At 39.2% G+C, this 17739-nt stretch overlaps 1 protein-coding gene across 1 annotated transcript in view; it reads left to right on the forward strand.

The window, feature by feature from the left end:
* Positions 1–12112, forward strand: part of CCDC6 (coiled-coil domain containing 6) — a gene marked incomplete at its 5' end in the record, with an annotated part of 51209 nt that extends 39097 nt beyond the window's left edge. Inside the window, 3 exons of the mRNA XM_082285704.1 lie at positions 360–460; positions 4178–4302; positions 6620–12112. Coding sequence (XP_082141830.1) covers positions 360–460; positions 4178–4302; positions 6620–6811 — 418 coding nt within the window. The 3' untranslated portion in view covers positions 6812–12112. The remainder of the gene's footprint in view (positions 1–359; positions 461–4177; positions 4303–6619) is intronic.
* Positions 12113–17739: the final 5627 nt, after the last annotated feature.

A 17739-nucleotide genomic window follows, 5' to 3' on the forward strand; every position in this document is an offset into this window, starting at 1 on the left:
TAGTGCTGAATGCCTTTCTGGAAGATACACTCCAGCCAGCCAAGTTATTGAGTTCAATGTAGAAATGATGTGTGAAGTGCAAGAATGTAGAATGAGTCAGATTGGATGACATGGTTTTTATCTCTGACCTTAATATGTACTATTCAATAATATGCAACTCGTATGGTGTTAACTGCAAATGCCTAAGATAAGTCCAGCTGTTTTCATGGAAGCTTAAGCCAGTGTCAGCAATGATGAGAGTTCCTGTCATGGCTTCCTAATGTGATTCTTATGGGAATTGAAAAAATCACAGTGAAACATTTAAAACATGGCACATTTTAAAAGGTTTGATCTAATTATTCTTTGCCTTTTTTTGTTAGATATTTTAATGAGATGTCTGCACAAGGATTAAGACCTCGCACTGTGTCCAGTCCTATCCCTTATACACCCTCACCAAGTTCTAGCAGACCTATATCACCTGGTAAATATTTAACCCAGTTTCTAAAATTATTGTATGCATCACATAGTAACATGCCCTATTAATATATTTAGGTCAGTAGCCTTTCAAAGCTAGTTTGGAGAAAAAATCCTGCATCATAAATGCAAGAATAGTTTTGCCTTAGGTGTCTTCTAGTGCAGCATGTTCTTGGATGGCTACCAGATATTCAGTATTTCAGATCTGTGGACAGATATTGAAGATCAGTTAAGTAGCTGTCACTTGAAGTTTTATTTCTTTTTTGCTCTCTTTTTCTCTCTTGCTGTCTTTTTTTTCCCCCTCTGTTCCCACACAAGTTGCACAACAGGACACATAATTTAAATGGATTTCTAGAGTTTGGGAAGAACTAGTTATGAGACTACTATTGTGCTCTGAGTCAAAACTTCTTAGAGAAGTGTTATCTTGAACATGTTGGAAAAAAGTCAATTTTCATTTTTTTCAGTAGAGAAATGGCTTTTGTACTTCTACTGTTTTCTATTATTAAACAATAACTGTAAAATTAAGAATTCCTGTCTCACATACTTAGTATAACAGAGGCAAATAAACCTTTTCTGAGTTTCTAATTACTGAATATATTTTAGGTCAAATGAAATGCATTTGTGTTACGAACACATTTATTGACTGAAATTTAAAATCCCTTAAAATTGCCCTTGGACATTCATTAGAAGTTGCTGGCAGTGGGTGTTTCATGGTGCTCACAAACACCTTGTACATAAAGAAGTGAATGGAGCATGCCCGGCTTTCCCACATCCACCTCTAGCACCTGCCAGACAGATGAGATGTGCTCTGTGTTGACACAAGGTGGGAATGAGGCATTTTATTACACAGGTCTGCTAGAACATATAAAATGTCTTTAGATCCTTTAATTTTCAAGGTTGACTGTGGTTTCTCAAAGGACTATAAATAGTTTTCACCCAGGTGTTGCACGTGTGAAAACCAGCTATGGCCGTAAGCCGTGTTCTGATGCTAGAGATGAGCAGTGTGACTATGAGTTTTCTGAAATGAGCCAAATGACTTGACTTTCAGTGTTTTGCAAGGCGTGTTACCAAGAAAATGATATATATTTTCTTATCCCTTTCCTGTAACTGTGTGTACAGAAGTGTAGTCGGCCAACAGCTGCTCTGGAGTAAGGACTGGGCGTTGGTGATTCTGTGTGTGCGGCCTTCATGACAGTACAGTATCCAACTGCAGGTTGGATCTGCAGTCACACGGGGTTATAACTACAGCTCTGTGTGGGACAAATTACCTGCTGACTTACAGGCTTGCAGCTTACATTCCTTAGCCATGCACCCTGTTTAGATGCTGATGTGTCAGTGCAGAACTGTGTCAATTTATTCCTCCACTGAGACTGAAGCGCATTTCTTGTTCCCTGTGGACTTTACTTCCCATCAGTAGTTGATACAAGAGTGGTAATTTTATCCCACAGACAGGGGATGCTGAAAACACTGTGAAGCACAGCTGAAATGATAATTTCTGTCAGAGTTCATGAGTTTGGAAATTCTGGTGTGGTAGATGTTCCAGGCTAGCTCGTCTGCACAGGCAGCTGCATCAATCTCCTTTTCATCTGATTAATTAATACCAGTAGCTGGGAAGTTTCAGACTTCAGAAAAATAGAAGCAGCAGTTTGTTAGAGAGCTAATGAGATCAATAGGGAATTTTGTAGAGCTGTCTGGGATATATGGATGCAGTAATGGATGAAAACAATTTTTGACAGTATTTTGTATCTAAAGTAGTACAGTAAGATGATGTCAAAAGTATCAGCACAGAATAATAAAACAGCTGTATGTTGCATCAGGTATTTGTATGACTTGGCATGTTTCATATGGGAAATTATGTCCCTTGATTTTGTGGAAACATAATTTGTAACCAGTTAGAAACGCTATGGTTTCATATGGATAGCTGGTCAGGTTTAATGGATCAGATTCTGGCTTCTGAATCCCAGAGTCTTTTGTGCCTGCATGGCTTGGCATGCTACTTTTGAAGACTTTGAAGCTGAGATACTGCTGAGATTTTTAGCACTGTGCATGGAACTTTGAAGATAGTGTAATTACTGCTACTCCTAGACAGCTGGGGATTAGTTGTTCTAATTACCAGTTAGTTTTCAGTGTAGATAAACTGTTCTGTGCTTTGCAGCTAGGTTTGGGGCTGCAGAGATGAGCTACCCTGAATGTATGTGCAGTGCTCTGTTTTTGCTTATTTGGCTGCCATGTAGACTTGCATTTGTCAAGCTTGTGGAGCTGGATTATCCCAAAGGAGTTCAAAATTGTCATGTTACAAAGGTGGCTCTGTTTTGCCCATTATTGCTAGGCTTTTACCTTTGACTGGCTGCCATGTCACTTCCCTGGACATTGACTTGTTTCTATCCTTGTGCTAGCTGACAAAAGCGCTTACATATAACACATGTGCTCTACAGATAATTAGATTGCGTAGCCAAAAGGCAGATTAATTTTGTTGTTATTCTTGTAGTGGCAGGGATTCTAGTGGAGTAACTCGTAATTTGCACCAGACATACACTGAGGCTGTAACAGAACCAAACAGAACTGAAAGAAGCAAGGGGGGAGTCTGTTTGTATGACTTCATTAGTGATCTGAGGCTTGGTCTGTTTTCTCCCCGAGATCTCATCTCTTTTAGGCAGAGACACAGATGTGTGTAGTCAGGGGTGATGCTGGGTGTTGGTGCAGAGACACTGTTCTGTATTGGTTTAGTGTTGAAGTGTGAAAACTGTTAAATCCAGTGTGGTGTCATAAAAGTTTAATATGCCTTCAGAAGTGTTTTTCAGTCATTATTCTCCAAAGCAGTTGCTTGAGTCTAATTGTAAACAGCTGAGAAAAGTCCTGTCTCCTTCCTTATGATATTTTTGTCAGAAAGCAGAAAGAAGCAAAAGGTTTTGGAAAATGTGCTCTTTTGAGAAACTTGAAATGTTCAGTACACTTTAAGGTCTGAACTTGAAGCATTTGGCAGTTGCTGTTTCAGTTTACCTTGGTTAAATAGAGCTATATGGGAACTCTGCATTTTTATAATTGAGTTCTTGCAGGAAGGGAATATTTAGGTGAAAGAATTAGATATTTGCAGTTTTGAATAATAGGCTTTCCTTAATGCAGATACAACAAGTTGTAATTTTAAATGTTATTTGCTAGCCTAGTCCAGTTAGTAACATTTCCTTCCCAGCGTGTTTTAATTTCCCATCCCCAAAGGTCTTTAAAATGCTGAGGCTGAAAAGGAGGAACCCTCGGTGCAGATCTGGTATGCCTTGGAGGAGCCACCTACATCCAGTTTTTTTGTGGAACCTCGTTGTGGCCCAGTGCTAGATGGCTTCTCCAGGCACAACCTCTTTGCTTCTTCAGACTACATGTAGTTCAGGGGGCCATTTCCTCTCTGGAGAAGTGGAAGGCTGAATAGAAATACTTAGAGACTAGAACTAAGCTACCGTGGGAGCCTCAGACCATTTATCTTAAGTGAAAAGTTATGTTTAACACTGTGTAATGTATGTTTGAAATGTATGGTAGTATGCTACAGGAAAAGAAAATAAATTTGCATCACACTTCTCAGTACAATTAGTATTTTCTAGATGTCTAATCTGCAGCATTTACCAGTTTTTAGACTATCACTGATTCAGAACCAAAAAATCTAAAAAAACCCCACACACTTCAGTTTCTAATATCAAACGAGAATGTTGATGTTGCCTTGTTTTACCAATTTTAGGTCTGTCATATGCAAGTCACACAGTTGGTTTCACACCACCAACTTCACTGACTAGAGCTGGAATGTCTTACTACAATTCCCCAGGCCTTCATGTGCAACATATGGGACCATCCCATGGTATTACAGTAAGTATTTAAAATAGTAAATACTTGTTACCAATATAGTTTGTTTTTTGGAAGTTATGATTGGTTTTCCTTAAGCTTTTTTACAAAACATTTTTGTAAATGTTTGTTTTTGTCTCCTTACTCCAAGACATCTATTGCTGCTTTCTTCAACCCTGATTTTCCTCTTCACCCCTCAGAAACTGATTCTTTTTGGAGAACCTTGTTTTCTGCAAAAGAATAGGATGTATTATCATCTTAAGGACAGTAATAGGTATCATCTTATGGATCAGCAGGCAGGGTGTGAAAAGTGATGTTCTAAGCTACTAAGCCTATCCCAGGAAGTAAAAACATTGCTTTCATTTTTCTCCTAGTCTCCACCATCTGACGGATGAGTCATCTGAGGTTGCTTCAAGCTCAGGTTTTCTTCAGGATGACACACAATGCTACCATCATGTCACTGTAACAGGCAGTTAACTCTTATTTTCTATTCTCATTGGCAAAGAAGAAAGTTAATACAAACATTTGTTAGGGCAATTTCTCATATCTTTCAACTGAATTTATTTCCTTTTTACCTGCGATGTTTGATGCATTTCCACTTCATCGTGTTTCTTCTAAATATTTGTGGAGTTTATTGAGCAAACAGAGCTTAAATATTAACCATTTGGCAAAATACCTTATGGTTGTTGTATCAAGACCATTTTGATTTTTCTCGGCAGGTATGGTAGTATGTAAATATTCTTCAAGGTTTCTGCTTATATTTGTCATTCTCGGATGTAAAAGAGTATTTTGATAGAATTTTTAGTCCAATGGTAAAATATAGCTGCTTCTGGTTTAGGTGAGTGTGCAATGGTAATTGTTAAAATCTCCCTGAGGAAAGGTGGGTGGGAACACTATAATGGTAGGTAGAACAGAAAGGAAGCTGGAGCTCAGCAGGAAAGTAGAATTCTGGTCGGGGTTCAGCCTGTGGCTGTGTGTCACATGAGTTAGTCACAGGAAGATCTTTATGCTTCTGGAAAACATGGAAACTAATTTTATAAATGAGTTTTTCAAGGAACTTGCTCTGTTCAGTCCCTGTGAAATACTACTCTTTCTGCAACTGTAAATGAATTGAGTCATTATGAAAAAGCTCATCTTCAGGACAAAATACCAATTGTTCAGAGAAAGGTGTCGACCAGCAGCTCTTGGCTTTGTCTCAGTGCTGATACCAGGTCCCCTTATATTATTAGATGCATGCAAATGCAATAAATGATATTAAGTGTTTCAGAGGCATCAGTCAGTTGTCAAGAATCCCTTGGATTTTGCATAGAACTTGAATCTATTGTACGTAGTTGTTCACAAAAATAGATACAATATATTTGATTTACTAAACTGCAGTTTCATTCTTGACTCTTCATTTTTCATCTCCATTACAGAATAAATTTGACTTTACCTTTAGTACATTTGGTATAGAACTGTAATTGTGCTTTTCCCCAGAACTGACCACCTGTGGTTGATTAGTAATTATGGGTGGGTGGTTTGTCTTGCCATGAGGTTCTTGATTAATGCTAATTGGATTGGTAAGTAATAAGCATTTTTATTTCAAAAGTGCAGAAGTTAGTGTTGTGCAGTATAATTTATATTTTTGCAGTGTTAACATTAAAGGTCATCCTTCCCCTCCTGCCCCCCAATTTGTAAAGATAAAGTGGGGTTTAAATCTTTCTGTTTAAATGTACCAGTTGTTGAAAATCTGTGGTTTCTGTTCAGGGGGTCTCTCTAACAAATGCTTCACTCCTGCAGCTTAAAGGGTTGTAATATTTTTTTGTTCTCCAAAGAGCAACTTGTATTATGCTCTGGTTTTGCTCCAGTGTGTGGGCTAGAGCTTCTGGGTGGAGTCTGATGTTCAAAACATTCCCACCCACGCTCAGGTACCACATACTTGAGCCTCATGTGCCAGCAGCATGAAGTTAAAGGTTCCTCAGCACCTACTGGTTAGGCAGGCACAGCTGGGAAGTGCTGTGCCTGCAGCATCTCATTTCTTTTTAGGTTGCTGGTCATCATGGGTAAACATATCTGCAGGATGTCTTGTGTTCATTTCCTGCAAGCTAACAGGAAGGAATGCATGTTCTCTTTGATGTCAAGAGTACTTCCCCTTTCCTTTGCTACTCCATTTCAGAGGAACATTTATTTTATGTAGAAGTTGTATTGTGACTCCTGCAATGTTTTGAAATTTCTTCTTCCCACATAATTGTTCAGACTTTTTTGTGTGATTTTTTTTTTTTGTCCTTTGCCAAGATTAGAGGACTTTCACCTAACATTGTTGAGGAGTGTGTTAAACATAATTTCAATATTTGTTCTGCAGAGGCCTTCACCACGAAGAAGTAACAGCCCCGACAAATTTAAACGTCCCACTCCTCCTCCTTCTCCAAACACGCAGACCCCCGTGCAGCCACCTCCGCCACCACCTCCACCTCCTGTGCAACCTCCGGGCCAACCCGCAGCGTCGCAGGCAGCCAATTTTCAACATTCAGTGCATCCCTCCTCTCAGCCTTAGTGCATGTGCTCAGCAGTCTCTATGTCAGAAGTGGACTCATAACACGGAGCAGTTTACTAAAAGCCAAAGGCTTACTTGGCATATTTGGATTTGACTTATTTGCACTGAGGTTATATAGGCTTCACTGTTAATTGTGTTGTAAACGTTTGTATAAAATGCAGCCAGTGTTGTGGGTCTACAACACTAACTTAACAAAGTTTTCCATCAGTGTTTACTTGAACTACATGTATGTCCATTCTCTGGCTGGAACATTTGCTACTCTGTTTGGTAATACGGCATTATGTCGTTTTGCTTGGCTCCAAAGCTTCATTTTCCTGGCTTTTAGGTTTGTAAAATTAAAGGGATACCTTTTTATATTTTTTCATGACAATTTGCAGAAAATGAAAGGCACGATGGGCTACATCATAAATTCTGAAATATTATGTTGTTTACCAAGCTTATGGAAAATCAGCATTATGTTTCAGTCATTTAAAATATCAGCTTCTAGTGCAAAAGTGAGTCAGACACCCTAATCAGTGCCCAAGACACAAACTCTATGGTATTACATAGCAAGTAAGATTAATTCACAGAGGACACATCCATATTTCTCCTGTTTAGAAGCACCTCAAACGTATGGTACAGTCAGGACTTTACACTGAGGGAACGGGCTTGTTGGAGTCTGTGGAATGTACAATTCGTGGCCCTTAAGATTTGATGATGCCACTTGACATTTCTGTTAACCTGTAAGCTGCCCATACCGTGTGCCCTGTCACAGTGACTGTTGGGAAGTGTGGTCCTGCCCACAGGTTACTGAGAGCTGATTCAAGTGTGTGCTCTTGGATTTTTTTGCTGCAGAAGGCAATGTGATTGTAGAGAACAACTGATGATAATTTCTTTCTTGTTAAAATATATTCATTGTGATTCCCCTGAAGCAAAGTTTGAACAGGTATTTTAAATGTTCAAAAGTCTGTTAGAAAATGAGATGAGCATAGAGGAGTATATTGGCGTAACAGCCAAAAGTTTGTATTGCTTGGTAGAAACAGAGTACAAGAAAGTAGCACAACATGGCACTAATGAATGCTTATTTAGCAGCCTAAGCCGGTACAATGTATAAAGAAATGTATTCTGAATACATTCTTTCCATTCATTTAGCACAAATAAATTGGTTTCACTTTGCAGTGGAACAAAGTGTCACTTCTTGATATTGGCATCTTACTCGGTTACATTTTTCCTGAGGTTTATATATTATTGATAATTTTAAATGGTTTACCTCATATATATGGATATGTGGGCCATGGAAAATGACAAGAGAATGTTTATTTTATGAGAATATGTATCTGGCTATAATCAGAGCAGAACATGAGTAATTTATCTTTTGTTTACAAAAGTTTGTTTGACATGCCTAATGCTTTATTAAGGACATTTTTAAGAAGGAAGTACAGCATTCTGGTAGTATACTAACACTTGTACATATATTGTCATTTTTGCCGCTCACCTATTCAGTCAGAATTGCAAACTGAAAATCTTTATGAAAATAGTGCTCTAAATCAAAGTTGTAAGTTAAAATAATGTTGTAAAATGTTCTGCTTAAGACAAAATTAGAATTTCTTCACTGTAGTTATGTAGTTTCAGCTCTGAGAGAATTTAGAGAAATGCATATATAGTCTATTACACTTCTTAAACCAATATGGGATCAAGTGCATTATCAAATTACATTAATTATGGTAGTGACTCTCTAGTCAAGTGATTCTCAAGATTGTGGCAGACCTAAAATTTGACCGGTGCTTCCATTTGAAAATAATTGACCATAGCAGATGCTCAGCTTTCCGTAGAGGAAACTCCGCTGTGAGCATTATAATTAAACAGAGCTCCTGAATCAGTGATAGGATTGTGTGGGAGAAAGTGACAGGTAGTCCGAGGTGGGACTAAGGTCAAGACAGGATCAGCTCAGTTTGATGCTTGTCCTTTTGTAAACATAAGACGAAGAAAAAAATATATTCTTTATTAAGCAGGATTCCAGCTCAAGTATCCCAGAATTTGAAATTGTGCCCTCCTTTCTGAAGTGCTTTGAGATCCATGGATGTACGGCTCTGCAGAGGGCAATCTCATGGTGGTGGTAGCACAAACGTGAGTGGAAAGGGAAGAGCCTTTGGCAGTGTTTTAAGATCTCAAAATGAAAAATTGCCTAGAATAATTTACATTTGAAGCATATTCCAAAACTGAATTTGCATAACCCAAGTTCAGCTGCTGTTATAAAGTGTCTTAGAGAACTCTCCTTACTGTTCCAGTTGGGACTGTTACCAGAAGAAAGTAAAGAACTGACAAATGTATGCTAAACCTTGAAAGTGTAACAAGGCGCTAAGTTGGCCTTACCGAACTGAGAACGTTGAACAAACGTTTGCTTGCAATCAGAAGTGTTAAACTCTATTTGTAGACTTTTTGAATAAGATGACAAATTGTGCACAGCCATCTCCTAATAAATGTAAATGAATTTTCAGTTTTCCTTGTGAATGATAGTCATGAATTATGATTCTGCAGCTGCGATTTTATCAGATCTACAGACTGGAGAAACTCACTTGACAGTGAGGTCCAGCTCACTATGAGGGGTTAAGTGCTTTGTTTCTCTCAGAAGCACCTGGGTGGGTTTCTGTCATCCTTTTCATCACTAATGCCTCTCAGTTGCACACTGCATTGTCACTAGTTGTGTAGGGCCACAGAAGCAATTTTTAGCTGTGTGTGGAGCATTTTGTGAGCGTACCCCTTTACAGCTAAAGATCAAAAAAAAAAAAAATCTACCTTTTAGCTGTTTCACCAGTGCTTTCCTCTCTGACAATCAAGCAGCTTTCTTTTTGTATTTTCTCTCAAGGGATCTGGCTTGGACCCTGGAATGCAGCTGATACTCTGTAGAACATTAAGAGTTTACTTTAGCCATGATTTGTTCCACGGAAGTTCTTTGGAAGAAGATGTGGGACTGTTTGGAGATAGTCTTGCAGCCAAAAGCCAGATAAGACTCTTTTAATTACATGTACTCTTCTGAGAGCATATTCCCAAGGGCAGAAAGTACATCAAGACTTCTTCCAGAAAGTGTTAGTGCTTTTCTGTTGGCAATCACTGTACTGGAGCTGAGCAGAACAGGATTCCTTTTCTGTTAAAATGTTTTCATTTAGGAATCCAGCTGCCTGGGTGGAATCCCTGTGCACTTCAGCTGAATGAAAAATGCAGTCTTGGAAGCAATGAAAATGAGAGAATGCTTCCTGGGATCTGTGCGAGTTGCACCTCCGACAGGAGAGTATATGAACTCTGTATATTTTGTTAAATAAATGGAAACTGATCATGGAGACAAATAAAAGCCTTGAGTAGTTTGTCAGTCAAAGAAACACAGTCTCTCATCCTCAGTATCGATTATTGCTTACTAAGAGGATGCAGCCAGGGACCTTGATTAAGTTTTACACTGTTTTTTCTGATCCTAATGCTTAGTTTTACAAGCAGTACAAGTTCTAATGCTGTTCAACTCTTTTTGATGTTTCCTTTTTTTTCAGTCATGGCAGTCTATTTCTTTTTGATCCTTGGGAGTCTACAGAGCATGGACTATGCAGAGCATATTTCTCCAGTTCAAGCCATCTCATAAGAAACCAGAAGGTTTTTGAGTGTAAGCTATAAAACTATAATACATGCATATGTTACAACAACCTCCTTGAGAGGAAAGATCTCTTGTCTTGAAGAGAGGGTAAACAGAGCCCCTAAATACCAAATGGACTATATCCATAGAGACAATCTGGTTTCCTCAGTTCCCTGAGAAGCTGAATTCCTCTCCTAGGGTTTTGGTTTTTTATTTGGATTAAGGTTCTTAAAATTTTAGATTATTTAGAATTCCACATCTCATTATAATAAGTACTCAGGATCCTTCATGTTCCTTTTGGGTTACAACCATTAGTCCCAGTACAAGCAGAGGTTGAGTCAATGCCACTTGTAGACAGGAGGAAGTCACTGAATATGCCAGACCTTGGCCTTTACGATGCAATTAAAGTGGGAGTGTGTGCTCATATAATGATTTATTTTTCTAAGCAGCTGGTTTGGGATTAGAGGTGTATCCTGAAGAGGAGATAAACTGTGGAGTTTGGTGCTGATTACAGACAGCTGCTGCTACTTTAGGGAGACGAGTGCTTGTGCCTGTTCCACTAGTTGGGCTCCAAAGAAAAGTACTACCTCATCTTTCAGTTGGGATAATGTGGCCACAGGGTCAGCAGAAATGTTGTAGCTGTGTTAGGTTTCGTTCTGCATGTAGTACCTGGGTGGGAGCCTTTCCTCACTGGAATGGGGCTCCAGGGATTATAAAGCTTTTGTAGAGGAGGAGTGAAGAGTTAGGACAGATGGCTGAGGGTTGAGTTTGTGAAAATTGTATCCCTGTAGTAAATTGCTGCTCAGAGTGCTGTTTGTCTAGGCCTGGGGATTGCCTGTACTAAAACTATTTTTGGGGGGCCTTTTTTTTGGTGTGATTTCCTTTGAAAAAATGCTGTGTTGCAGTTCTTTAAGTTCATGGCATTGGTATCTAATTAAAATACAACAACAACAAAAAAACACAAAAAGCATTTCCCCTTTCCACAGAGATATTGGAAGTAGTCTTCTATGTGCAAAGGTGGGTTTTCTCATGATAAAACTTAATGCTGTATCTATAAACTGAGATGTTTTATTCTAGTGGTAAAACCTAAGCTGTCCAAGGCACTTTAGTTTGTGATTGCTGACTTTTGTTTTGGCAGGTGTTTCAGATGAAATCTAAGCCTCCTGTGGAGGAAGAAAAAAAATCACCTGACAGCTGTAGACTGTTCCTTTCCTGCAGAAATACAGCAATTTCCTCAAATGCAAGTGGAACAAGCATCCTTGAGCTTTTCTGAAGCTTATATTTAATTTCAGTACCTTGGTGATTGCTCTTGTATATTTAGAGAATCGATGAAGCCTCATTATAGGTTGGTTGGGTGTCTAGCTGGTTGTTCCTATGTTTTTCTGATCCTAGGGAAGGAAGCCTGTTTGAATTTGGATCAAACAATGGCCAGAGTGCAGATTTGTTGAGCATGAGTCCAGGTGGTGACTTTAAGAGCGTTACACTGTGTTGGTGTGGATCAGAGCTTATTGTAAGAACCTCAGATATAAAGAAGTTTTTTTCTTTAGCAGGTTACATTTTATTCCTGTACTAGCTGTATTATTGCTTTTTTGTATATCTCAAGGTGTTTACATATATTTGTAATTGTTACAATGTGTCTGTAATCAAGCTCATCTGTGCCTTCATGCAGACTTCCAATAAACACTTGATTTTTTTTTTTTGTATTTACTCGTATGGAAGACTACTGGGTGGATGTATATTTCCTTCTCTCTGTTAGCCTGTCATCACTGGGAAAAAAAGGAAGAAAAATGAGAACTGGGGGTTAGAGAAAGATACGTGTTTGTCTTTGTTTTTGCTGTCTTTGATTCTAGTTGAGCCATTCCTGTTTCAATGTCTGAGTGTGTAACCTGGGGAATAACCTGTTCACATAATAAAGTTTGCATAGGAGGTGTTCCTCACTTTGAATTAGGTGGAGATTCAAAGTACAATGCATGCTTGACTCCATCAGTTTTGCTTCTGTCTTGGAAGAATGTAGCTATATTTCTTAAATTATTATTGTGGGGAAATTCCAGAGTACTTGTCTGAATTAAACATGTCTGTTTAACCTCTAACAGCTGCCTTCCATGAGGGTTCAGGCTTTTTATTGCCACAGCAAAAACCTGCAGTATTTTTGGTCTTTTTACCTTGAGGGTACTTTTCCTTGGGAGGGTGGAGGGGGTTAGGAAAAGAACAGTTAGTTTCATCTTTTTACCATTTTTTCTCAGTTCATAGGAACTGAGAAATGTATAGAGATGTATATTTGTACAAAGTTATAGAAAAACATTCTATGTGTTCTGAGTCAAAAGCAGTATATGGTAGGACAGCTGTTTTTCTAATCTGATATCAACTGTGAGAAAGAGAGAAGGCAAAAAATGTTTCCTTCCCTATGCTAAGGGGTGTGCTGTCTATTCTGTAGCTGAGAAAAGAGTGCTTTTGCTATTCCTTTGTAGTAGTAAAGGTCATGGGATCAGGTGCTCTTTTTCAGCTTTTCTTGTTTGTCTTGTAATCGCACCTGATTGTTCAATTAAGTCATTCTATGATTGATGGATTCAGTTATTTCCTATTAAGAATCCACCATAATTTTTGCTGTTTTGACATATTTTCTTACTAAAACTTTAATCAGTTATTATACTTAATGATTTTAAAGCATGAACCAGTTGTAAACTTTAAGTTGTATGTATTTGTGTAAATTCTGTGAGTACTTTGTTGTGCCATCCCTTTTGATGTTTCTGATTTTGTCACATTTTTATTGTGTGCTTTCATTTGTCAGCTTAGCACAGAGCTCACCTGTGATATACTCAGTAGCTTTTCTAAGTATTACTTGCTGTATCTGGCTGTTTTGCCAAGTTTCTGGGATTAGATCTGAAAGTCTCAGTGATACTTAAACTTATCCTGTATTCAGTGTCTTGAGTGTTGCTAAACTTGTTGGTTGAATCCACTTGTGTCTGTCTTGCTCAGCTGCCACTCTGGCCTCTCTCTGTGACTGCTGCTCTGCTCAAGTCAGCACAGGCCTCAGCCTGCAATGGAAAGCATGCTCTTCCACTCTGACCAGTAAAATCCTTCTATTCTGATGGCTGCAAATTCCTGGGTGCCAGGCCATGGGTGTATTTCAGCGAATGCTAACCTAGCTGATCTGTCTTACTCTGTTCTTGGAACACAGGCAGTGTTTCTTAAAAGACCTTTATTCTCCTCACTCCCTGCTGCAAATGCTGAGCAAGCAGTTGTCCTGCCTGTCTGTGACTGCCATGGCTGGTGGGTCTGTGGACTGGGGGAATGAGCTGTGCTGATGCCATCTGTCTTTGTGCATGTCCTTTGTTTTCTGACGTTTGTCTGAACAGAAATGAGCCACTTGGGCACTTTCAGAAGAGCAGAAGAAAAGGGAAAGATGATACATGTGATTGGTTTAAATTTAGGTTGCCTTGTCCAGATGCTCTCCCCTTTAGATGGTTCTTTTTTATTTCTTCTAGTGCTTGTACCCCTTTATAAAGGAAAGCATGTTCCCAGCATTGCATGGGTTAACTTAGAAATCCTGGTAAACTGCTGAGAGTGAGAGAAAGAACGATGCATTTCACGGCAAGCAATTTTAATAAGCCTAATCCTTGCTGAATGTAAAGGTGCTGGCTTGGATATCAGTCTGTTTCACGTGCTTTTGAGGCCATATCATACCTTTCAAAGCACACAGTGCAGCCATCCTACAGAAGCAAGAAGAGGTTGAAGTCAGTCCTGCATTTCCCAGATGGAGACTCAAGGTATGTATAAAGACTGTTAGTTCACTTGGATGCAGAAAACACTATTTTTGTGCCTCAGGACTGTGGATGAGTCCTCTGTGTTCCAAATCCTGTGTATTAGTGAAAATGCTCTGCACCATGTCCTGTACTTTTTTTTCTCTTAAGCCTTGAACATAGCCTGGCTTGTGAATTTAATGAACCCAGAACAGGGATCTGTGGGAGTCTCAAGTATCTGTGGTGTGACCATCTGGCACTTTTGGGGCTGAACTTAGGAAGTATACACTGCTACCTCCTTTCTCCCTCAGTCCCTACAGTCACACTCTGGCTTTCCTCCTGTTGCTGAAGGCCCCCTCGATCTGGTGTGCAAAAGCAGTGTTGTGAGCTGGGCTCTTGCCATTCTGGATCTGAGTGCTTTTTGACAGTGCTGAATGAAACAGGTTGTACTTCTGTAGTGAATTTTAACGCTATCTTGGCTGTCAACAGCAAAAAATAAATGGAGAGGAGGTAAAAAATAAATGTTTCTATCTTTCTGCCTTGAGCTGGGAATTTTAGATCTGCTGTGACGACTTTGTTTTTCCACACTTCCTAAAAATCATCCTGAGTTTTCTGTACCTCTTCAACACTGATACCTACTTCTGCTTATTTCTTAGCAGGGGAAAGAATTAAAACTAGTAACATGAAGCAGTTTTGCAGTTCAGCTGTGACTGATACCTGACTTTCTTTGGAATATGCAGATTGCTAATCTGCATCACCAAATTAGGCAAATTGTTTTGGATCACTTGTATGTGAATTTTTGCACTTGTTTTGATATGAAAAACACTGGATGGTTATTGAAAAGATACAAAGCTATTGGAAAGTGTCCAAGGGAGGGCTGTGAAGGTGGTGAGCACCCTAGAGGAGGCCATGCCAGGAGCAGGGCTCAGGTCGCTTGGTCTGTTCAGCCTGGACAGGAGGAGACTGAGGGGAGACCTCACTGCAGTCACAACTTCCTCGTGAGGGGAAGAGGAGGGGCAGGCACTGATCTCTGCTCTGTGGTGACAGTGACAGGAGCTGAGGGAATGGCCTGAAGCTGAGTTAGGGAAGATTTAGGTTGGGTGTTAAGAAAAGTTTCTTCCCCCAGAGAGTGGTCAGGCACTGAACAGGCTCTCCAGGGCAGTGGTCACAGCCCCCAGCCTGACAAAGTTGAAAAAATGCTTGAACAATGTTCTTGAGCATGGGATGTGATTCTTGGGGTGTCCTGTGCAGGGCCAGGAGTTGGACTTGATCCTTGTGGGTCCCTTCCAATTCAGAATATGCTATGATTCTAAATTTTATTTTTTTTTTAGATAATTGCCCTCTGGGTGTTGTTCTTCCTCTTCTAGGGTACCTGCCTGCCGTGGGGCAGTGGCACCATGCTCAGTTACCCCAAGGTACCCATGGGGTGGATCCGAAGCTGTGGGTGGAGCAGTGTAACGGGGCATTCTTCCATCCCCACTTGTAGCTGAGTGTGGGTAAGGTGGAAACTGGAGCAAGCTTGGCAGTAGAGAAATTAAGCTCCTAATATGATGAAATCTCCAGCTGCAGTGGTATATATTTGCAAAATCTTGACTTCCACAGAAACTGTAGCTAGAAATTAGTTTCTGTAGATGAATGATTAAAGTGATTGCAGCTTTTAAACTTAATATCCTCTGTGTTGCTTTTGGTCACTGGGACATGGTTCTGTATCATTTTAAAATTGTTTGGTCAATTTTCCTGCACACAGATGTTTATACAGCAGACATAGAGACCAGTAACTCTTGTAAGTTTTATTTAAAATATTTTCTTGGGTTTTCTGTCCAAAACAAGTGTTAGCCATGACAACATACCAAGGCATTAAACCTGTTAAAAATTACTGCATTCCTCATACTATTAAGGAACTCAAGGATTAGTCTGGCTGTTGTCTTGAGTGTTAATGAAGCATTTTTAATGCTGTTAGTTTCTGAAGGTAATTGAGGGGTTTCAAGTTAACTGCTTCATATTTTGAAAAGACAGTTTCTTTTAAAAACTTCTGTCTGGACTACAGCATCCCCTACTATTAAATATATATGTATTGACACCATGCAACTGAAATTAATGTCTGAATTAAGAAGGGAACCTATCTTTTTAGATTAACCATTCCAAGTACTTCCCAGAGATGCTCCCAGGAATTCTGTGCCCTTGTTGCAGCAGTCTCCCTGATTTAAGGGGCAATTTATTGCAAGAACAATTTGTGTGAGTCAAGATTGCATGGTAAAGCTTTGGCTTCTCTTTTATGGTATATTTTAGGAATCCACCTAACCGAAGTGATGGCACTTTGCACTAAAATTTGTGTTAACTGTAATTCCAGCCAAAATCTTACTTTGATTCTTGGGAACATCTGGTCTCTTGACAGCAATAACCTTGCTGAGCTTGTCTGGAGCATAATCTTATTTTTTTTCTTCTAGAGAATTTTTTTTCCCCCTGGGGCAATCTCTATACATGTGCAAGTGGGGTTAGAAATACCATTAATGTCCTACCAGTTGATTCAAATAATGAAACGAATCATTATGGCAATACATGAAGACAGTTTGGGTGCACCAGAGGGATAACAAGGGTGAAGAGAACACAGAGTGAGCAGAACACTTGTTTTTGCATGGTCTAGCATGAGGGGGAAATTCAGCTTGTTTTCTAACAGGAAAGGGGCCACATTGCAGTACTTGTGTTACAGTTAGAGCTTGGGTTTTTCCAAATACTTTCACTTTATTCGGTCATTACAGAACTCTCATCCTGATTCTGAAACTGAGTTTCATGTTTCTGTTAAAAAAGGTTTCTGTTTTCCCAGGTTACCTCTTGGAAGACAACTTTAAAAGCAGGCCAGTTCCTTTCCCCACAAGTACTAATGTTTGATTGATTAGAGTCAGGATGCCTCATGATAGTGATAAAGTTTGCTCAAGATTTGCTAAAGATTTACTAGCTCAAGCCATTAAGTGTTGAATAAACTGTACACCGTTACGCTTGTGACTGAGATAGTCTTTCAGGCTGCAAAATTTACATCTTGAATAGTTTATACTGCCATGAAAAGATATTTAATCCTCTTGCCTTCATTATTCAGTTTGAGTGTTTCATTGTGCTGGTTGGGGGTTTTTTGGGTGGGTTTTGGTTGTTTGGGGTTTTTTGTTAACATGCTGCCAATTTTATTTGCTTGCTCCTTGCTTCTCTTACAAATCTTGCTCTTCGGTCCATATTGCATTTTAGCAATGTTGTAAAATCTTTCATTTACCAGTGCAGAACTAAATTTTACGGTTTTAACTTTAATGGTACAAACAGCCTGTAATTTACAGATGATAATGAACTTGAGAAGGTTCTAACTGTCATCTGCTGCTGACAGTACAACTTTCATACTCACACATGCTTTTCAGCTATTTCCTTTCTTCCAAATTCCTGGTTTAAAACCTGTTCTGGAAAAAAAAAAAAGAGCTTGTAATGTTTTTATTTTTGGACAGCACTGCCACTTGCATTTATGAATTGTCACCTGATTTTACTTAAAATTTATTATTGCAAGGAATCTGTTATGATGTGATTCAGCAAACATCAGTCAGCCTTTGGTA

This window comes from Coloeus monedula (genome assembly GCF_965178545.1).
Source record: "Coloeus monedula genome assembly, chromosome: 8".
Lineage (NCBI taxonomy): Eukaryota > Metazoa > Chordata > Aves > Passeriformes > Corvidae > Coloeus > Coloeus monedula.